Raw genomic sequence first — 23,993 nt, forward strand, 5'->3', positions numbered from 1 at the left:
AGTCCCCCGGGTCACCTCACCTCCAACTGGCCGGATCCTCTTCTTCCTGTGGTTATGTACATTCTCTGCAGTCTCCTTCCTGCAGGTCAGTGTACCCAGTCACTAGTGATGTAGTGTTCACTTCCTAACAGGGAATGCCGAATCCTATGCCGGGCTATTGCCGATGCTGTGCATGCTCGCTGTGTCACAGCAAGTGTTCATATACTATTGCCACGAGACAGTACGCATGCACAGCCTCGGCAATAGCCCGGCTTAGGATTCGGCATTCCCTGCTAGGCAGTGAACGTTACATCACTAGAGACTGGGTACACTGATCTGCAGGAAGGAGAATGCCGAGAATGTACACTTCAAAACAGGAAGAAGAGGATCCAGCTGGCTGGAGGTGAGGTGACCCTGGGGACTGCAGGAGTCAGGAGAAGATCAGGGAGGAGAAGATGCAGTAAGAAGACTAACAGGCGAGGAATAGGTAAGAATTTATTTTTTTTTCCTAACAGCAAAGCCCCTTTTAGCATTTAAGCAGCTGACAGTCGTTCCAACGATTACTTCTCCTGTGCTTGCTTTCACACCGGAGCAATAATCCCAGAGCTTTCATCCGTCCACCGCTATTCATGGTAAACAGGCAGTCATTCATAGATGAACCACTACCTGTTTACACCCACCAAGACATGTTTTTTGCACACCGGACACAACCACACCCCAATTTAAATGGCTATTTAGTTGAATGACTTCCAGATGTGTTATTTGTATAATGTAATATAATGAAAGGCATTGGAGTTATAAGCACACGGCTGCTATTTTAGGACCTGTTGTGATTACTTCACCGTCATTGCATTGCTACATGCATGTCACACACACAGCTCTGTTACACGCGTATCAAACAAACACACACAGCTCTGCTAAGCATGCGACAGCTCTGCTACACGCAGGTCACACATATGACGCTGTGCTACGTGCACATGACACACAAGCGCACGTGCGTCAGCTGTGCTACATTCACATCACACACACGCGACTCTGTTACACACACATCACACACGGCTCAGCTACACACGCGCACACACACAAATAACTCTGCTACATACATTCTTCATCCCATATAACAGGGATCAGAACTGGCACAACAGAGTCCTGCACACACTGATCACCTCCAGGTCATTTGACCCAGACTCCTCCCACACAGGTGACTGATCACATGATGGTGACATCATCACATGTCTTGTAAGCACATGGCTGCTGCTCGGGTCTGCAGGTTTTTAATAAAGTGAAGCAGCTGTGATGACGTCACCGTAATGTGATCAGGGGCGGAGCATGTAACTCACTCACGGACGGTTGGTCATTAGTACTTTGATACAGTGATTAATCACTTTATTAGAGACCCCCACCTAATAGCACGTTGGAGCTCCTTTGGCTCACAGAACCTCAGCAATTTGTTGCAGCATAGATTTTACTAGGTGTTAAAATCATTCTACAGAAATATCGGCCCCTGCGGACAGGAAGATTCTTGTAGTTGCCGCAGATTAGATGGAGATACTGACATTTTCTGAACAGCTTACAGGATAGGTTCATCGACTCATGCTGCTTGTACCAAATGCTCACATCCTCTAAGCATGGCCCAACAATAATCTGGATCCATCCAAGCAGGCGACATTTTTATGCACTCCTTAGTGACCTAATTTTTGTGCTCTTTTGCCCACTGGAGTCTCAACTTTCTGTTTCTCTCAGGGCGACCAACTATCTGCTGAAAAAACAATCAAACACTCGCACACAGCAGAAATATAGAGCAAGCCACGACCTTTCATCCACCTCGCATCGCATCAGTGAAAACATCTCAGATGGGAAGGAAACCATTGTAAACCATTGGTTTCATAGTCAGCTTTTTTACTGATTATCGCGCAATTTTCTCGCCCGTATGGAGCCAATCTAGGACAGTAATGGCGCTGAAATTGGTCATCAGTTGTTATAGCCCATCTGTGTTAATGAATGACGAGTTATATGTTCAGAGATGTTGGTTGGAGTGTCAGCATTGTATTTAGCTACAGTTTGACTGTGTACCCCCAGTTCATCAGAATGATTCTTGACATCCTCCACTGACTCCTTTCGTCGACGGGTTGTGTCTACATCCACAGGATCCACTTTTGTTGGATGTTACTCAATCACACCATCCTTGGTATGCTCTCCATACCACTGCACAAGGAAACCCCACAAGGTTGGCAGAGAAATCCCTGGCCCAGCTAGTCTAGCACCAATGACCATACCGATGGAAGTCATTCAGATTGCTTGATTTTCCTATTCTAATGTGGATTCACACTGAAATTGATCCACAGAAAGCTTGTAACTTGATTTTATGCTGCACTGAAAGGGTCGGGGGCGCTAATAAAGTGGCCATTCACTCTATGTATAATAATCTGTAAATTGGTGCTCAGAGGTAACATACCCACCTGATACCACTAGTGTAGATAACGTTTATCCTTTTCTTCTTTCCATAGGGGAACATTGCATGTGGATGTGCGATTACTGAGTCTGGGCATAGACCAGTGCTCCCAAGGCTCTGCCTGGTTTGCCAACACTCACAACTGTGATGAGAACAGTACACAGGTAATGAATTGACAACTTAAATCACTTGGACACAGGACTATCAGAATGAATGATACATTTTGTTATACGAGATGGGAAAATGTTGTTGGAATGAAAGGGTTGTACACGATTAGAAAAACAGTGCCACACCGTCTACAGGTAGTGTGTGGTAGTGCAGCTTCTTTCAAAACAGCAGCCATGGTTTTTTAAACCTGTACAACCCCTTAAAGAAGTTTGTTCCTTATTTTTGATATATTGTATCAAAATTTACTCTTTGTAAAAAAAAAGATCCCACCCCTAAAAGAAGTTGTCGTTTTGCTGCAAAACTCGGCATGCAGTTACATCTCAGGCAGAGAATGATTAGAGTTGGGTTTGATTAGATGAATGGTTTTGTCACCAGAGACCCTAATAGTGGTTCCATCCTTGGCCTATAAAAAGGCAAGCATGAGCAACTCCAACTGTTTTCGTTGTTCGCGATCCAAAGACACGTGGCACCATCATTATAGGCCCATGTGCCTGTTGGAACCATTTTCAAGCGCTGGGCTGAAGTACATTTGGTCTCACAGCACCCATTACGTGTACTGAGTATGATACCCACCATCACCTTCGTTTGCAGTGGTATAAGGCCTCATGTCCACGGGGAAAATCGGGCCCGCTACGGATTCTACATGTAGAATCTGCAGCGGGCCCCTCCTGCCCCGCGGACATGAGCGCTGAAAAGAAAAATAAATGACAATAAACTCACCTCCCATCCGCTCCGTTTCTTCTCTTCGCTGCGGCGTCATCTTCTCTCGTCGCGGCCGGATCTTCATTCTTCGGCTCGGCGGATGTGCACGATGACGTCGGTGACGTGCCCCGCGCATGCGCCGGGCCGAAGCAAAATGATCCGGCCGCGGCTGAGAGAGGATGGCGCGGCGCCGAAGAGAAGAACCGGAGCGGGTAAGTAAAATGTGATTTTTGTGTCCCGCGGATCCGGACGGCTTCCATAGGCTTCAATAGAAGCCCGCGGGAGCCGTCCCCGCGGGAGACCCGCATGAAAATGGAGCATGGTCCAGATTTTTTCATGCTCCATTTTTTTTAAAATCACTTTTATTGACGATCCGCGGGTATTTATCTACCCGCGGGTGGTCAATGCATCCCTATGGGGTGCGGATCCGCGCGCGGGAGAAGAGTTAAAATCCGCTGCGGATTTTAATTCTTCTTTTCCCCGTGGACATGAGCCCTAATGAACGACTAAACTGAACAGTGAGAAATCCAGGTTTAGTTTGGGCACTGACAACGGCCATGTTTGTAGACCTAGTGGTGAGCGCCCAAATATTGTCTTTGCTGTGGAGCTGCACACTGCACCCGGCTGGTGTGATGGTCTGGGGGGCCTTCACATATGACAGTCGGTCACCGCAAGTAGTGGTACGAGGGACAACGACAGCTCAGCGATAAGTTCAGGACATCCTGCAGCCACATGTGTTCCTCTCATGGCGGCTTCCAACAGACATGTCCTGCAGGATAATGTTCGATCATGCACACACAAGGGGGTCACAGGAATGTCTCCACAACATTGCAATACTTCCGTGGCCTACCCGGTTGCCAGAGTCATCACCAATAGAACATGTATGGGACCATCTGGGACACCAACTTCAACAACCTATTAGTTTTCATGATCTAGAGGCTCAGTTACTGCAAATGTGGAGCAATATGCTGCAGGATACCATATAGAACCTGTATGCCTCCATGCCCGTCCATGTATCCAAGCTAGAGACGACCCAACAGGGTACTAGAGTCTCCATGCCTGCTTGTATCACATCTTGTATCCAAGCTAGAGGTGGCCCAACAGGGTACCAGAGTCTCTATGCCCGACTGTATCGCATCTTGTATCCAAGCTAGAGAGGGGTACAACAGTGTACTAGAGCCTCTATGCACCCCCCCCCCCCGTATCACATCTTGTATCCAAGCTAGAGGCGGTACAACAGAGTACTAGAGCCTCCATGCCCACCTGTATCACATCTTGTATCTAAACTAGAGGAGATACAACAGGGTACCTGGGCCTCCATGCCCGGCCGTATCACATCTTGTATCCAAGCTAGAGGCGGCACAACAGGGTACTAGAGCCTCCATGGCGACCTGTATCATATCTTGCATTCAAGCTTGAGGTAGTACAACAGGGTACTAGAGCCTCCATGGCCGCCTGTATCACATCTTGTATCTAAGCTAGAGGCGGTACAACAGGGTACTAGAGCCTCCATGCTCCCCTGTATCACATCTTGTATCCAAGTTAGAGGCGGTACAACAGGGTACTAGAGCCTCCATGGCCGCCTGTATCACATCTTGTATCCAAGCTAGAGGCGGTACAACAGGGTACTAGAGTCTCCCTTTAAGGGGTCAGTTTTTTGCAATAAATTATCCTTTTGCTCTGATATTGTAATCTCTGATTTATATCAGTGTTACAATCACAGAGAGAAAGCTTCATTTTATTCCGACAACTCCTTCTAGGGCAGGGATTGTTTTTTTCGACAATGAGTGTATCTGGAGAAACACAAGCTCATTAAGCCTTTTGTTGAGATATGTTAGAATGTCAGTTAAAAATTTTGGTGGTTTAGTAATTTAATGTATTTTATTTTTGCTATTGGATTATTACACTATCCCACCAAAAGTAATTGGACTCTGGAGCAAGAATCAAAAGTAGTATTTATTTCTTTGGCCCTAATGACATTGGATACTCTCTGTGACATACTTTTTACTAACATCTGCTACACTTCAGCTGGTATTACCCTCAATTCATCCTGCAAATGGCTGGAGAGTTTTCTCAAAGAAGATGGACACTGACCCAATATTCCAGTTCATCCCAAAGATGTTCAGTTGGGTTCAGGTTGGATTTGTGAGAAGGCATGTTGTCCTGTTTGAAGTATTGCTAAGCATTTCCAGAGTATTGCCACATTGTCGGCAGTACATTATTGTCTAGGATGTCAAGGTTTATGGTTCTTGTCATTTCAACCAACGGCCTGAGACCATGCCACGTAAAACATCCCTAGACCATAACGGAATGTCTGCCATACTTAACTCTTGGCACAACACACTCAGGTTAAAGGTGTTGCCCAGGATCCTCCACACCCAGGTACATCCATCTGATTTGAAGATGGAGTAGCGTGATTCGTTACTCCATACAACCTTCTACCATTGCTCAACTGTCTAATAATGATGTTCCTTGCACCATTGTAGACAGGCCGATGAATCTTCTTTTAAAGAACTCACCAGACTAGAGGTGCACAACTCAAGGACTTCAACAGGTCATGTTTTCATACTAGACTTCTCTAGTAATGTCTGAGGCACTGGCAATAATTATATTACCTTTGCAATACTGAGGAAATCCATAAAACATGACCTGTTGGGCTTCCTTGAGGACTGGAATTATGCACCTCTGCATCAGACATTTGCAGGATGAATGGAGGGAAAAAACAGCTGAAGAAAGTATCCAATGTTATTAGGGCCAAATAAGACCCCACGAAGTATTAACATATGGAAATAAATACTACTTCTGATTCTTGCTCAATTGTCCAATTACTTTTTGTAGGATCGTGTATAGGGGGAGATTAGAAAACCATGGATGTTTTCTTCCAAAAACAGCACTACAAATCTCCATGTGTTGTGTCAAATTGCTGCTGAGCTTCAACTGAAGTGATAGTTGCAATACCAGACATAACCTGTGGACAGGTGTGGCGCTGTTTTTGGAAGAAAGAGGCAATGTCTTTCTAATCCTGGACAACCTCTGATATATATTTGAAAATCTCTCAGATATTGACATTGCACTCAAGATAGGAGTTCTTCTAGGCAGTTAATGAGTCGTAGTATGGGATAAATAATTAAAATGTCCAGTATTAGTAGTCTTATGTAGTTGGCATGTTCTGAGCTGCGTATCCCCCTCTTAGTGCGTGTCGGATGAAAGAGACGGCTCCATCTTGGGCAGGTACCGATGCGTGTGCCAGCCTGGCTATTACAGGAGACAGCCTGAGGGTAACGTAACATTGTGTGCAAATATCTATGTGTATATGTACATAGATGTGTATTCTTAAATATAGACGTACGGCTATCTACTATCACTTTTGTATTTTGTGTGTGTGTGTGTTGCAATAAATGTATATATGTGTTTACATAATGTATACATGTCATTCCATCTATATATTTATATGCCGTGCAGGTCAAGACAACTTTTACCTTGGGGCCACTTCCTGTCTACCTTGTAGTAAAGGCTGCGCCACTTGTGTAGACAGCTCACCTTGCATGGTGCAAGAAGACTGGGTGCTGCGTGTTACTGTGTTGTCATTACAAGCCGCTGGGATGTTGGGAGTCTTCTTAAGTATGCTGGTGTCCTACAACTTCCGAGAGAGCAAAGTGAGTGCGAGCCGAGGTGTTTTCACCACCATAAAGGTTATTAAGCTATGCAAGAATGTCTTTCAAGATATCGGTTTCAAGAGGTCCAGCAATTCTTCTGATATGTATTTTTCAGTAAATACCTGTATTCTTCACAAGATAGCAATTCTGGAGCATATTTTCCTAAAATTTATGCCATTCTTCTGTTATTCAATGCAAATTGCAAATTCTATGCACTTGAATATCACAAAAACACATAGCAGATGCATGAAAACTGCATGGAAAACGGTCAGTTTTTCAATTACCAGAATTATACTCACCCTTGTGAATACGGCCTGACAATGTCACCACTGGTTAGACTGTGTCAGTGTGTGTCAAGGCGAACCTCATTGGCTAGGAAAATTATGTTGTGATTGGAAGGAATGCTCCTGCTGTTTAATGATCTCTCTATTAGCTTGTTGTTGGGGCAATTGCTTTGCTTCTTCAGTGTGGTGCTGGTTATAGTGTAAGCTATGGGCATTTAAATCCAGTATTCCTTGTTCACTTGTACTATCTTGTTCTTATCAGTCTCATCTTTGCTGTCTAGCCTTCTGGTTTTGTCTGCTCCTTCCCGGTTCGTATCTGATTGGTCTTGTTATAGTTCAGCTTTGGTTTATTTGGTATTCTTTTTGTCCTCCCATTATTCGTCAGGGACAGTGTTTCAGATAGGGTTGCCATTAGGAATATCTGAAGATTACTCAGGGACAGTTGTGTCTGGTGTTAGGGTCAGAAATTTGTTCTTTTGACTGTTTGGTTGTTACACAATTTAGCACGACTGCAAGTCCTGGGGTATCCGACTCCTGGGAGATATCGATAGTATCCAATAAAGGTAACTGCTATAGGTAAAGTCAAGTACTGCTGTCTAGTGGTAGCTGGCAGAACAAACGACACACACTTGTAACAAGAACCAGAGACCCAAAGTAGAGGTGGACAGAGATTGGATGGGGATAGATTTGCAGGACACGTCTTGGCCTCCAAGACAGAGGGGCAGGCGTGTGCATGCATGCTAGCCCTTCAGGCAGCAGTGACACACTGACTGGCAGCCAGAGCACATCGCCAGCGACAGATGGGTAAGGCAAGATGGCAGCTATGGGCGCAAATCATAACAATTGCAAGTGTTAGAGCCTAGTTATAAATTTTTAAAATTCATTTCCAGGGCAGAATAATGGAGGAAAGTTATAAAGAAGAGTTCTAAGATGATCCAGCATTATTATTTTCTATATTTACATAACCCATAATTACACTGTCTATTTTAGGCATTTTTTGCTATTTTCATCTCCCGTTTTCAAAAGCCATAACATTTTTTTATTTTTCCGTCAAAATAGCCAGAAGTGCAGCAGGGTCTTCCTGCATCTGGGGCAAAGATAACGTTTGGCGCACACAACCAATTCATGACTATAACATAACTTTTTAAAAAATGTATTCGGTTCTTACATTGTAGTGCTTGGATGTGGACATCTAAGGATAACCTTCCACACTGCGTCTTCTGGGCAGCCATGACGCAGCTGACATATGCGTTGGACAGCATGTTGGCACAGTTTGCAGAACTGATTGTCATTGGCCCAATGGTAAAGCCGCTGTGTACCCGCAAAATTGTGCAACATTTAACAATCAATTTGAATCCGTGCCACGCAGTATCTTAGTGCAGTTTTTGGCTATACTGTGCCCTTACCGCAATGTGGCCCTACACTAAGTCCAGGGGCTTGACTAATGACTCATGGACCCCAATGCAAAAATTCAGTTTGAGGCCCCTCTGCACAACTTCTCTTCATGGCTGCTAGCAGCATTTCATCTGCAACTTTCTGCTACATCACTGAGTCTCTTAGGCCGTTCACACAAGGTAAATGGAAATGGAAATCCACATCAGAAATCCGTTTGGTTGCTGTAGATTTCTATGGTGGATTTTCCTTTGTTAGAGCCGCAGATTCACAAAGTCAATGGGAAAAATCTGCGTGGGATTTTTCTTACTGTAGAATTGACACGTCATTCCTTCTTCTTCCGCATGTGGATTTCAACTTCATGTGCAAAAAAATCCACACCGTATATACTACAGCATGGAGCCTCATTAAAACCTATGAGAGACTTCAAATATGGATTTCACTGTGGATTTCATGGGGAATTGGCATAGATTCCACCTCAAATCAACAGTGAAAAACACCATGTGAACATGGTACTAACTGACTCATCAGTGCAGTTCTAGCAGCCAGGGGTGTTACTAGGGATCGAGGGTCTTATGTTCTCCCAGCTTCTCCTATGCAGTAATAAGCCCCCTTTGTGCCCCCCACAGTGACAGTGACCCCTCCACATTATTAGATATCTCTTACCTGCTAATGAGGATATTCATTTCATGTACTGTAGAAACATTTGAGCAGCCCGAAGTTTGACTCCTTCCACACATGACTGATCTGACATACTCATGACATCATCAAAGGTCTACTATACATCAGCCCTACTATACATGTGACTGGTCACCTTATTATCACATCAAGGGTCCTCTAGCTCTAAAGATATCTCTTCCTCTGCTTTTCTGCAGCAAGCAGCTGATTGCCTCTTTTAATTGTAGGCTGGTCTGGCTCCACCCCTCATTGCACTTGGGGCACATGCCCCCCTAACCACATGATGGCTCATACTTTGCATGATGAGCCATAATTCTTATTGATACGATTTTAATGTACACATAATGTATTGTAGAACTTTTAGTAATTTTTTTTTGAGGGCAGGGGGGAAAAAACACATCAATTCTGCTTCTTTACTGCATTTACTATGGGGTATAAATTACATAAGCTTTTTCTGCAAGTCAGTACAATTACGACAATAACCTTGTTATATTTTTTAAGGTTTCTTCACTTTTTTTTACAATAAAAACCTTTTTAAAAAAAAATATATATATATTTTGCATTGCTACATTCAAAGAACCAGAACGTTTTTATTTTTCCATGAACGGAGTTGTGCAAGGGCTTGTTGTTTTGTGTGATGAGCTGTAGCTACCATTTTGGGGTACATATGTATTATATAACTTTTATTAATTTATTTGGGCGGGGGCAGGCATAGTGAAAAAAACATAAAATTTTGCATGAACAAGGGTTGTCCGCTGGGTCACACCCTTCCCCTTCATTTTGTTGACCAGCCTTCGACTCATAAGAACAAACCCATTGAAATCAATGGGTCCGCTTTGTCACGTTTTGCAATCATGAGTTTCATGCACACAAAAACACATTTGCCTGTTTAGGCTCTTATATTGTGTTTCTTTGGTAATCGAAATTAAAACATAGGATAAAGTGCATAAATTTTTATTTTTGTCAATTTATGTGTTTTTTTTACTATTTTTATTTCTTTTATATTTTTTATGTCTTTTTAGGGGACTTGTCTTTATGTTCACTCAGATAATACACTGTAATGCTTCTGTACTGCAGTGCATTATCCCTATTCTTTTACATTAGAATCCATGGCAGACCAGAAGGCCAGACTGCAGTACTTCTGTACTACAGTGTATTATACTATTCTTTTACATTAGAAGTGATGGCAGATCCGGAGGCCATGTTAGGCCTCTGGGTGCCAAGAAAACTCATAAACCCTCCATGACTTTATTGTGGAGGGCTGATGACGTCGCAGAAAGAGCGTCTTCCCTCTGTTAGCTCCATACATGCCGCAATCAATATTGATTGCAAGGGGTTAATGCTGAGGATAATTTTTTTGCAGATCTCTGCCAACGCAGCAGTTGGCAAGCTGTCAGTTATAGCTGGCTTCTGCTGCAGATGGCACGGACTCAGCATCTGAGCCCATACTATTTGAGCCCACGCCATCCATATGATGGGCATTAAAAATGGTGGAAGGTCTCAAGAACAAACTTTACTAGGTAAGATTTAAAGAATTTAAAGAAGGGAGGGTGGGTATAATGGAAACCTTTATATATGTTTCAGGAGAAGAGAAAAGAGAGGGGGACATGATGGAAACCTTTATATATAGTTACAGGAGGAGAGAAGAGAGAGGAGGGACATGATGGAAACCTTTATATATGTTACAGGAGGAGAGAAGGGAGAGGAGGACATGATGGCAACCTTTATATATGTTACAGGAGGAGAGAAGAGAGAGGGGGACATGATGGAAACCTTTATATATGTTTCAGGAGAAGAGAAAAGAGAGGGGGACATGATGGAAACCTTTATATATAGTTACAGGAGGAGAGAAGGGAGAGGAGGACATGATAGAAACCTTTACATATGTTACATGAAGAGAAAAGGGAGAGAAGGGGACATGATGGCAACCTTTATATATGTTACAGGAGGAGAAAAGGGAGAGAAGGGGACATGATGGAAACCTTTATATATGTTACAGGAGGAGAAAAGGGAGAGGGGGGACATGATGGAAACCTTAATATATATTACAGGAGGAGAGAAGGGAGAGGAGGACATGATAGAAACCTTTACATATGTTACATGAAGAGAAAAGGGAGAGAAGGGGACATGATGGCAACCTTTATATATGTTACAGGAGGAGAAAAGGGAGAGAAGGGGACATGATGGCAACCTTAATATATATTACAGGAGGAGAGAAGGGAGAGGAAGGACATGATAGAAACCTTTATATATGTTACAGGAGTACATAAGGGAGAGGGGACATGATGGAAACCTTTATATATGTTACAGGAGTACGTAAGGGACAGGAGGGACATGATGGAAATCATTATATATGTTACAGGAGGAGAGAAGGGAGAGGGGGGACATGATGGAAACCTTTATATATGTTACAGGAGGAGGACATGATGGAAACATTTATATATGTTACAGGAGTATGTAAGGGAGAGGAGGGACATGATGGAAATCATTATATATGTTACAGGAGAAGAGAAGGGAGAGGAGGACATGATGGAAACCTTTATATATGTTACAGGAGGGAAGAAGGGAGAGGGGACATGATGAAAACCTTTATATATGTTACAGGAGGAGAGAAGGGAGAAGAAAGACATGATGGAAACTTTTATATATGTTACAGGAGGGGAGAGGGGCGACATGATGGAAACCTCCATATATGTTACATGGAGGAAAGACTGAAGAGGAAGGGCATGATCAAAACTTTTAAAGATGTTAAATATATAAATAAGGTTCAGGATTAAATGTGTCTTTATTGGGAAGCTAAACACTAGAACAAAGGGGCGCAATCAGAGATTAGTTGGGGGGAGGGGGAATCAGAAGTAATGTCAAGAATTTTTTTCTTACTGAAAGAATAGTAGATGCTTGGAACAAACCTTCAACGGATCTGGTTGAAAAATCAACCATAAATAAATCAAGCTGCCTGATGTAAGAATAGATCTATTGTAAGAGAGAAATAAAAAGGAAATAATATAAGAGCAGACTAGATGGATCATGTGCTCTTTTTCTATCAATTTTCTATGTTTCTATGTAAATATAGGTCATTTTGCAAGTACTCCTTCCCACCTAGGATGTGGATGTGTGTGTATATGTATATATATATATATATATATATATATATATATATATATATACACATCCACATGCTAGGTGGAAGTGGTTAAAAAAGACACCAACAAAAGTGTATACCAACAGCACTCAAAAGGAACTAACCCAATGGGGTTCAAAACGCCGTGCCACTCAGGGAACCTGAACCATGGTTCCACTAACAGTCTATAAGTAGAGCAAAAAGAATGTGGCGGCATACATGTTCTATGACTCTAAACCTGAGTTGACTGACAGTATGTTTTACTTCGAAAAAGTGTTAAGTATTGAAAGTTCTAAGTCCTTGGTCCGTGTGGTGCTCTTATGTTTTACGATACGGGTTCTTACCTCAGTAGTTGTCTCACAAATGTACTCCAGTCCACACAGACAAGTAATAAGGTAGACAACATAGGATGACGAACAGGTGTACCTTCCTCTGATCTTGTATTTCTTACCAGTCGATGGATGGCTAAATGTATTCCCTTTCACTAAATTACCACAGCATGAACAGTTATGGCATGGAAAATTTCTATTTTTCAGTGGGGCAAATCTTGTCTGAGTCTCCACTCTACTGACATCAAATAATGGTCTAACCAAGCTATTCCTGAGGTTAGGGACTCGCCCATAGGACATAATTGGTTTAATTGAAAATTCGGGAATATTCTCACAGCCCTTAAGTAAAATTGACCAATGTTTCTTAATTGACACCACCATAGTCCTAGGATGATTACCGTCATAGGATAAGATGCTTTTCTTATCCATGGCCTTAACACAAAGATCCATCATCAATTTGCCAGATCTTTTAGACACCATTAAGTCCAAAAATTGAACTTTTTCCGTAGAGTAATTTACCGTAAATTGTATTTCGGGGCTCACCATATTTAGCATATTTTGAAAGGCCAGTAGTTCAGATATTGTACCCTCCCAAATCAAAAAAACATCATCGATGTACTGCCACCAGCTTTTGGTCTTCAACCAATGCTGAGAGGTGTAAATATGGTCCTCCTCAAACATGCACATAAAAACATTTACGTAAGTCGGTGCAACATTAGAGCCCATAGCAGTGCCAAGTCCCTGCCAGTAGTACACCCCACCAAAAACTAAATAGTTATTGGTGAGGATGAACTCAAGCAGCAACTGGGCAAATCAAACACAGTTAGAAGAAAAATCTGAACCAATCAGACACCTCCTTATTGCCTCCAAACCCCGATCATGCCTAATTGAGGTATACAGTGACACGACATCGAACGAGGCTAGTATTGTCACGTCAGTCACATCAAGATCCCTTATTGTAACCAAAAAGTCACTTGTATTGCGGATATAAGATTCCGCACCTCCTGCAAATCTCCTCAATATGTTGTCAAGGAATCTAAAAAACGGATTCACAACCAGAGACTATGGGCCCCCCGCCAGACTCTAAAGGTCTTTGTGTATTTTCGGTAGAATGTAAAGCGTTCAATTACACTAGCCGGCACTCTAGATGGCATCTGGATCCGGGATCTTGCTGACTGAATACCTTTCATGGGGTAATTAAAGGTTGTATATTGGGTAATTAGGTGTTGTACACTGCGATTGACTATGTACAGCTGCTTACGTTTTTAATTGGGGGAGTATACCTGTATGTGATTGGTGTTGTCCTGTTTATCGTTTGTTATATATGGTCATGTGATATATGTTATTTTAAGCTTGAAAAAGACCTAAGAAGGTCGAAACGTCACCTGTTCTTCTAAACACGGAGGAATAAAATGTTGTTACTTGATCCTGCACCGTATGTATGCGGCCACAGTTTTTTGCTCTACTTATGGACATCAACAAAAGTGATCAGTTTTTTAAAGATCTCAAGATCTCTTTAAGATATATATTTACATATCTGAATTGTATAAAGTATGAAAAATGGCTAAAATCCAAGATGTTTCTATTCTTGTAGCATATCCTTCCCATCGTCATCGCCGGCGGCTGAATGTTGATTATAATTAACAGTGAAGGTGTTTTCATTTTGGTATATGGACCGTCATATGTAGAATGTTGTCAAGGAACAGCTGGATTGCCAAAAGGTTGCTCATCCATGTCCTAAGACATCTTCTTCCTGAGTGGTAACACCTGCACCTTGTCTCTTCCCATACAGAGGATTCGAGCCTCAGGTCTTATCCTCCTGGAGACAATCCTTTTCGGGTCACTGCTGCTCTACTTTCCAGTGAGTAAAAAAAAAAGAAAATTCTTTGATCTGTCACAATACAGAAGCCCATGGAGAGCTCATAAGTTTTCCTAAAACCCCCTTTTGGATTGCAGGTATTTATCGTGTATTTTAAGCCAGGCGTGTTCCGTTGCATGGCGCTCCGCTGGGTCCGTCTACTTGGTTTCTGTATTGTATATGGTACCATTATACTTAAACTGTACAGGTAAGATTGTAGATGATATTGTTCCACTTGGGCACGTATGGTTTCATGGGCTAATATATTTTGATGTCTACTACATTATAACAGGGTCATGAAAGTTTTCCTATCGAGGACTGCCCAGCGTGTGCCCTACATGACGAGCGTGCGCTTATTACGTATGTTGTGTATCATCGTGGTGGTTTGTATCTGGTTCCTTGTGGGATGGACTGTAGGGACACTGGAGAACTTACAAAGAGGTGTTCCTCTGGTCATCCGCACTCAGACACAAGAAGGGCTGATCTTTTACACATGTGATTATGATCGCTGGGACTACATGATGTCTCTGGGTAAGTCTGCTAAGCTCTATCAGATGTTATGAGTACTGCGTTATGTGACAACAGGTAATAAACCGGGAGATAAAAGATAAATGACACTATGTGGCCAAAAGTATGTGAATGCCTGAACATCACATTTCAGTGGGTAGTAGTGCCAGGCCCGCTGCCTTGGGGTCATATATGACCATGATCTTTCCGTCACTCCCTATACTCAATCACTTACATGCTCATGTGCAGCTCAAAAACATCTCCAGAAACTGTCTTTTTTTAACTGTGAAAAATGAAAATATTCTTGTTGTTACCATAATGGACTCTCAGCGTGACTGCTGTAACTCACTACTGGTCGGGGTCCCAACACTAAACTCTCTCCTCTCCAATCCATCCTGAATGCAGCAGCCAAGCTCATCTTGCTGTCCAACCACTACACTGATGCTTTCACCCTGTGCCAGTCACTGCACTGATGCTTTCACCTGGTGCCAGTCACTACACTGTGCCACCACCCTGTACCAGTGAACTACACTGATGCTTTCACCCTGTGCAAGTCACTACACTGATGCCTCCACCCTGTGCCAGCCACTACACTGATGCCTCCACCCTGTGCCAGTCACTACACTGATTCCTCCACCCTGTGCCAGTCACTGCACTGATGCTTTCACCTGGTGCCAGTCACTACACTGTGCCACCACCCTGTACCAGTGAACTACACTGATGCTTTCACCCTGTGCAAGTCACTACACTGATGCCTCCACCCTGTGCCAGCCACTACACTGATGCCTCCACCCTGTGCCAGTCACTACACTGATACCCCCACCCTGTGCCAGTCACTACACTGATGCCTGTACCTTGTGTCAATCACTACACTGATGCCTCCACCCTGTGCCAGTCACTACACTGATTCCTTCACCCTGTGCCAGTCACTACACTGATTCCTCCACCCTGTGCCACTCACTACACTGATGCCTCCACCCTGTGCCACTCACTACACTGTACCTCCACCCTGTACCAGTCACTACACTGATGCCTCCACTCTGTGCCAGTCACTATACTGATGCCTCCATCCCATGCCAGTCACTACACTGATGCCTCCATTCTGTGCCAGTCACTACACTGATGCACCACCCTGTGCCAGTCACTACACTGATGCCTCCCCCCTGTGCCAGTCACTACACTGATGCTACCACTCTGTGCCTGTCACTACACTGATACCTCCACCAAAAGAATGGCTTCACCAGCAGAAGATCAAAATTTTGGAATAGCCCAGCCAGAGGCCAGATCTGAATCCCGTTGAATTCTGTGGGTTGACCTAAAGAGGGCGCTACACACCAGATGTCCTCATAGTCTCACAGTTTTGAGCACTTTTGCAAGGAAGAGTGGGCAAAGATTGCCAAGTCACAAAGTGCTATGCTGATAAACACCTACCCAAAAAAGACTGAATGGGGTCAAAGAGTACATCAACAAAGTATTAGTTTTAGTGTATGCATATTTACACAACCACATTATTTTAGGTTTTTTTTTCCACCCTAAAAGATTTTGTTTTGCTTTTCAATAGAGTTGTGCAGATAACGGGTCACACTTATAAGGTGCAGATTAATGTGAAATCATTCATCTTTGTACTATTTTTTATCATGACGAAAACCTGGCATCTTAACAGGGGTGTGTAAACTCATTATATCCACTGTTTGCTACTGTACTCCTATATAAGATGACTGGACCATTGTACAAAGCCCTCTTACCTGTGTCATCCCTATTCACACATAGATTGCAAGCTCTTGTGAGCACGACCCTCACTCCTGTTTGAATTGTTGGCCATACTCTGTAATGTCAGATTCTATATGTACCCACAAATTGGTAAAGTGCTCTGGGGTATGTTGGTGCCATACAGTATATAAAGATTATTTTTATACCCTTCACTGGAAGTTAAGGACCTAGCCCAAACATTTAAAGGGTCTGGGGATAGGCTGGATGTGGGAGTGCTGGGATCAAGGGTGTCTTGTGGCCTTACCTTTGGCCTTACCTAGTAGTTCCTGGATTGCTATTGGTGACGTCACCTGTAGTAGGGGTTGCGGGTGTTGGGTTGCACTGATTGCTTACTTATTGCTCCTTTCTCCTGCGTCACACAGGTTCCCGTGTGAGACTTTTATTACTCCCCAACTCCCGCTAGATAGTCCAAGTTCCAGTCCTCTTCTCCTTCCGCCAGCATCCCTTAAAGGCACAGTACCAACAATAAACAGTGATGTCAAACCACAGAATAATAAAACAATTATACACCTTTCTCCTACCAAGACTGTAATGGGGGTAAGCAGGGCCCGCTCGACCATGACAATTAGCACCATACCATTATCACGCATCCTACAAAATTTAAATTAGACACTACGGGGTTTATTGATTTGCAGCTGAATCATGGCGTCCTATTTTCACAACCTATTTACAACGTTTTTGTGCCAAAAAGAATGAGAAATTACGAACAGCTCTGACAAATTTTTTTCCTACACATGTGGGCCGACACAATTATGAAGCTGAATATCCGAAAACAGGCGCACAAAGTAAGCGAAGATTAGAAGTAAAACATGATCTACATAGCATGGGTAATGGCTTGGCACCTCTTTTCGCGGTCTCTGCATTTGTCGAATCCTATTGCGTCATCCTTCAGGTAAATTTTGAGCGCAGTCAGAAAGGCTCTCATTTTGGAGCAACTAAGCATTCTTTTTGGCGTATCTCTTGTCATTTTAGTGCATTTTGAATTACTCTTTAAACTTTTTTATTATTTTAGTAGGATAACATTCTTTATACGGCTGCGAATCCAGCCGCTCGGCCGCTCCATGTGGAAGTCACCTCAACATGCACTCTGAGCTAAATTTTGAGCAAAGTCAAACAAGATCTCATTTTGGCGCATCCAGCAGAAATTGTGGAGCATCTCGGCTTCTAATGTCTTCTCTAATGACTGTTTCCTGGCACGTGCATCTCTTTCATAAACTTCTCAAAATTTGGCGAATTTAAAATATTTTTGGCATATCTACTAGTTTTTCCAGCTTTTCTAAATATTCACCACATTAACAAGCACCGTTCACCTCTTTCATAAATATGGCGTAGATTACACTAATATAAAACCGGCGCAAGTTATGCCTTTATTGATTAATAAGCCCTTTTTTCCCTTATGTTTTGCACTATACTGGATAGTAAAACGTGATTCATCATTCCAGAGATCACATTTCGACTTCTCCAGTGATAATATGCTTTATGCCACTCCAGCTGATGCTTCATGTTGCACACGGTGATCTTCGTTGCATGTGCAGTTCCTTGACTATGGTAACCCATTCCATTAAGCGGCTATTGCGCCATTCTTGTGCTGATGTCACTTGCGAAGGCAGCGAGTCATTCAGAGGATATTTTTATGGCATTCATTGGTTCCACTCATGTCGTGGTGCAAATTATACATAAATGTGTTGGGCCGATCTGGCCAGGCCCGCTCCCCACAAGCCATAGACTTTTTTAGGAAAGCAGTGTAGCACGGCATAATTGTCAAAAAGTTGCACACTTTTTGCACAAGCTGGGCTTCTGACAAATTTTGCAACATTTTTACTCTTCCTCTGGCTTCACAATAATAGCACTTCGGTTATCATGGGCAGATCAGAAATGTAACAAACTGACATGTGGTAAAGGTGGCATCCTATGGCAGTGACACTTTTAAAGTCACCGAGATCCTCAGTATGACCCACATGTCTACCAATGTTTTCTGTTGAGATTGCATGACTGTGTGCTTGAATTTATGCACCTGTTTGCAATGGGTGTAGATGAACTACTGTATATGAACCCAATAATTAGGTATTTGGGGAGGGGGGAATACTTTTGGCCACATACGTTTCCAAATGAAGCAACCTGAGTGCTCAGACCTTGATAATTGGCTTTATATGACACTGTTCTCTCTCCACAGCTGAGTTGCTCTTCCTCTGTTGGGGCAGTTACCTATGTTATGGAGCTCGTACAGTGCCCTCTGCTTTCCATGAGCCAAGATACATGGGACTAGCGATACACAATGAGATGCTTATATCAACTGCATTCCATATTCTCAGGTGAGGCAAGATGCACCAAGGTGCAAGTAAATGTCGTCGTTTTCCAACTTCATTCCATGCTTTGCACATTAGTCTTTGGAAGATGATCCTTGTTCTAACCTAAAGCTAGTAATCCATTCAGTCATTAGCACCATCCAACTCCTAATATGTCTTGTAGCATGATTTGCAATGCAAACTTCACAGCCCTGTGACAGTCTGTTACACTGTCTTCTTCACTCTAGGTTTGTTATGGTCCCATCACTTCATCCGGATTGGACACTGCTTCTCTTCTTCATTCACACACATGGAACAGTCACAATGACACTCACCTTGATGTTTGTGCCCAAGGTAATTCATAATATCTGTGTTCATCCATTTATAAAGAAGATGTTCTCTCACCAGATCCCAATGTAAGCGGCTGTGTTAGTTCTTGCATGCAGGAGGTCCTCCGAGAGAAGAGATTGCTGAGGTGTATGAAGACGAACTGGACTTAAGACGATCTAGATCCAACCTAAATAGCAGCATCACGTCAGCCTGGAGTGAGCACAGCCTGGACCCTGACGACATCCGAGTGAGTACTGGATAAGTATGTAAGGATTCCATGAGTTAGAATACAAGTTTGGATCTGTAGCGTTTACACTCAAAAAATTATGATATCTTGTATCATAAAGTCCAGGATGGAAAACAAATGTATTCCTCAATATCTGCTCCAACAGAGTATATGTAATATATACACAGAATGGTCACTTTATTATAGACCCCCATCTAGTAGAGTGTTGGATCTCCTTTGGCCTTCAAAATCACAGCTACTTGTCGTGGCATAGATTCCAAGGTGTTTAACTAGGTGTTGAAATCATTCTGTAAGAATTCTGGCCCCTGCGGACAGGAAGCTTCTTGAAGCTACCGCAAATTATATGGAGGTACTGACAACTAACAGAAAGGGGTTATGCTGTCCTCCGGGGTCATGGGTCTGATTTCCATACAAGGAAGCTCCAGTTGTGAAAGGACAGGTGTCTCTAATAAAGTTGCCATTCGGGGTATTGTCACACAGTTCAGTTAATCACCTCTCATATTCCTGTGTTGCAGGATGAGCTAAAGAAACTTTATGCTCAGTTGGAAGTCCATAAAACAAAGAAAATGACTCTCAACAATCCCCACCTACAAAAGAAACGCAGCTCTCGAAGGGGACTTGGTCGATCCATTATTCGACGCATCACTGAAATCCCAGATTCGAAGCAAAGTGGACGTGAGGAACGTGAGGGATCACCAAGCTCAACCGGTGGACAAAGGAGGAGGCAACAGGACAGTAGTAGCGTTAAACTCCGGGAGGAATCTTTGAGGCAGAGAGTTCTTTCCTTAAGAAAGTCACATAGCACTTATGACCACATGCAAGAATCCAAGGATGCAGGAGCTACTTCCCCACGATTGGAAAGCTCAGCTCGGGATGCCTCCTTGCGAGACTCCCTCATGAGGCGGAATCTTGCTAGGAATGTATCGCTACGTTCACGTGGTGATTCTCTTCGTCAGGCCCCCTTGGTTTGTAAATCTCTCAGTGCCCATAATTTACTAGCTGATAAAAAGCCATTGAGTGTACAGCTTGGGACTCTACAGAAATCCCATAGCATGATGGGAAGTGCAAAAGGAAAGGGACCACTTACAGATGTCCCAACGGTGGGAACAATGGAAGGAAGTCGAAACCCATTATTGGGTGGCAGCTTTGACAGAGCAGAAGTTTGTCCATGGGAACTTCAAGAGCTCCCATCACAGTCTGAAAATCGGTCACAGAAGCATGTCACCTATGCATCAGGAAAATGCAGCAGCCTAGAAAGCGCTCATTCTTCAGGAAATGTTTCACGTGCTAAGGGTGAGGCAGGAGGGAAGCACCACAGTTTAGGTAGTGGCGAAGAACTCAAGAGTCCAGAGGAGGGGCATCAATGTTGGAATCAAAACGAAAAAGAGTGCCCTTCTCCTCTAACCATTAGGCCCGGAACAGTTCAACATGAACACGGAACACCATCCAAAGGAACAGGGTTAGAGACAACAGGAGGGAAAAAGTCAGAACCAGTAGAAACCACAAGACCACCATACAAAAATACCCTAAAAAGTTTGGTTCTTGCTGTCAGAGCATTTAAAGGATCAGCTGTGTTAAGAGAAAACAGGGAAAGGATGAAGCAGCAAACAACGGAGGAAACCGTAGACACAAATAAGGAATTGCTTGAACAGATTTGCCCTTGGGAAGTAGAATCCAATTATACAGTGGACATGAAACAAAAATCTCCAGCAATCAGCAATGCAGAAAATATAGGGCCAATGTGTTCCTCTCCACAGGTAGTTAAAAGTAAAGACACCAAGATGGAAGAAGAGGAGAAATACTCTACTCCAAAAACCTCCAAACCTGCCCCTACGACTACCAGGTTAGAAAGATTGAGTCAGCTGAGAGACGCAGTTTGCCCTTGGGAAAGCATGGAAGGTCCTAGGGATCCTCCACAAAAATCCAATAGTGTGGAAAGTAGAAGAATTGAAATATGCCCGTGGGAAAGCACAGATAGTGAGGGTGCAGGTGGTCCACTTAGTCAGTCAGGTAGCAACCTCTCTTTCCACAGCCCTTCAACAGAAGGTAAAAAGAGCCATAATGAAAACGTATGGGAAGGAGTGGAGAAAAGCGTAAGAATGGATATCTGTCCTTGGGAAGCAAAGGATACTGGAAAAGCAAGAAATGACATATGCCCTTGGGAAGCAAATGATGAAGAATTGGAAATGGGTGGTTTGAGTGGTAGCAAACTTGCCTTGAAGCTTGAAGTACTTGGAAAGCAAAGAGATGCAGTGTGCCCTTGGGAAAGTGAAGAATCTGGAGGTTCTCCTGGTGTGCTTAGTCAGTCACAGAGCAAGACTTTTGATGGGTGTCCCGTTCAGTCTAAAACTTCAGATAGTTTGGATTTGGAAGCCAGAAAAGGTGAGATATGTCCTTGGGAAAGCCTAGATTCTGAAGGAACACCTGCAACCATGAGTCAGTCCCAAAGTCACAGCTGGGAACCTCCTTTAAAGGTAATGGATGAGACATCTACTTGGGAGTCACCCCAAACTAGCAGGCCTTCCACAAGTCAGTTAGTGAAGTCGCAAAGTAAACAGGATTCCTTGAGCAGCTGGTCAAGTGAAGATCCTCGACCACTAACCAAAACCATGAGCAAGAGCGAGAGCCGTATTGGTGACTTCTATGCCTCCGAAACCAATACAAAGCATGATAGGCGCTGTCACTACTCTCTGGTGGAAAAAAGCAAGAGGTGTTTTGATGAGCAGGAGGGCAGCGTAAGCAACACACTAGATACAAGTAGACAAAAGGCTGCCGGGGCTGAAAAGTCAAATAAACTGGCCGATATCTGTCCCTGGGAGGTGCATGAAGAAACCACTGAAGTCAATGAGACGGAGGATCCCGCCAGCAAAGCAGATGTGTGTCCATGGGATTTTCCGTAAAATCAAAGAGAAGGTGACCGACCCCAGCTCTTATATAAGAGTAAATAGCCTAGAAGGTTTGGAATGTGAACGTTACAATAGAAACAAATGGTGTGAGAGGTAGAATATAAAGATGAGAGCGATGATTAAGTGCGCCTTTTTTCCTCAGAAATGTATGTGGTCATAGAAGCGACGGAGAATATTACTATAACAGGAAGACCTATAGAAGCGACGGAGAATATTACTATAACAGGAAGACTTGTAGGAGCGACGGAGAATATTACTATGAACTTTTCATGTTAAGATACATTTTAAAATACCGGCAACATTGAAACTTTTCTGCCTGACTAAATTATGGCGTAAATTGGATCCCTTTTGTCTGTGCCCAAATCTACAAATAAAAAGTCTTTCTTTTCTTCCCTGGCCTCCTAGGTTCTACACACAGTACTTTATTTAGAAGGACAATATCTGGTAAAATATATTTCACGAATAGAGATGATCGAGCATTGTCCTTAGCGAGTATCTCCCCGCTCGGAAGAAAAGGTTCGGCTGCCGGCGCGGATGATAGGTGAGTTGCGGCCATGAGCAGGGGGGAGAGAGGGGGAGAGAGGGAGAGAGAAATCTCCCCTCCGTTCCTCCCCGCTCTCCCCCGCCGCCGGCAGCTGAATCTTTGCTCCCGAGTGGGCAGGTACTCACTAAGGGCAATGCTCGATCGAGCAATTGCCCTTAGCGAGCATGCTCGCTCATCTCTATTCACGAATCATCGGTGTAGTCATCGGTCTATAGGATTATTGGCAATCATTCTTTGAATAACTAAACGTGAATGTTCTCAGTAAGAGAAACCAAGTAATCTTGTAGATATGGTACCTTTTAATGGCTAACAAAAGTACATGATGTTATTGCAAGCTTTCGGACCTCTTAGGATCCTTCTTCAGGCATAATGAAATAGATCCGAAGAGGCATGCATATATATACACACACACACATACTTATGACAAGGCACAGACATGGATGTGATTAATTTGCACTTGAAAGGATACTACAACAGGATGGGTAGAGAAATAAAAACATACTTAAATAGTCCACTGATATCTAAAGTGATAACTTTAAGGCTGCCCGTCCACAGGTGTTGCGTTTTAACGCAGCAGATTTCCGCCGTGAAAGAACACTGCGATTTTCCGCGATGAACCTATCATTAGCTTGTGTACATCGTTATCCTATGGAAAGTGTTACATGAGCAACCGGCGTGCGGATTATCTCCACGGATAACGCATTGAAATATCGCCCATGAACAGTTAGTCAAACTGATGACTAAAATGCTGTGCCTCACTGACTTGCCCACGATAGGCTGCATTC

The 23,993-nt window shown here is 43.3% G+C and overlaps 1 protein-coding gene across 1 annotated transcript in view; it reads left to right on the plus strand.

The window, feature by feature from the left end:
• The window catches only part of GPR179 (G protein-coupled receptor 179), a 31,731-nt gene extending 8,678 nt beyond the window's left edge, over positions 1 to 23,053 (plus strand). Inside the window, exons 2-11 of the mRNA XM_066586758.1 lie at positions 2,487 to 2,595; positions 6,495 to 6,579; positions 6,764 to 6,957; positions 14,554 to 14,622; positions 14,718 to 14,827; positions 14,912 to 15,150; positions 19,070 to 19,208; positions 19,430 to 19,535; positions 19,615 to 19,758; positions 20,274 to 23,053. Of these exons, the coding sequence (XP_066442855.1) occupies positions 2,487 to 2,595; positions 6,495 to 6,579; positions 6,764 to 6,957; positions 14,554 to 14,622; positions 14,718 to 14,827; positions 14,912 to 15,150; positions 19,070 to 19,208; positions 19,430 to 19,535; positions 19,615 to 19,758; positions 20,274 to 22,658 (3,580 nt within the window). The 3' untranslated portion in view covers positions 22,659 to 23,053. The remainder of the gene's footprint in view (positions 1 to 2,486; positions 2,596 to 6,494; positions 6,580 to 6,763; positions 6,958 to 14,553; positions 14,623 to 14,717; positions 14,828 to 14,911; positions 15,151 to 19,069; positions 19,209 to 19,429; positions 19,536 to 19,614; positions 19,759 to 20,273) is intronic.
• Positions 23,054 to 23,993: the final 940 nt, after the last annotated feature.

This window comes from Eleutherodactylus coqui, chromosome 13, assembly GCF_035609145.1.
Source record: "Eleutherodactylus coqui strain aEleCoq1 chromosome 13, aEleCoq1.hap1, whole genome shotgun sequence".
Lineage (NCBI taxonomy): Eukaryota > Metazoa > Chordata > Amphibia > Anura > Eleutherodactylidae > Eleutherodactylus > Eleutherodactylus coqui.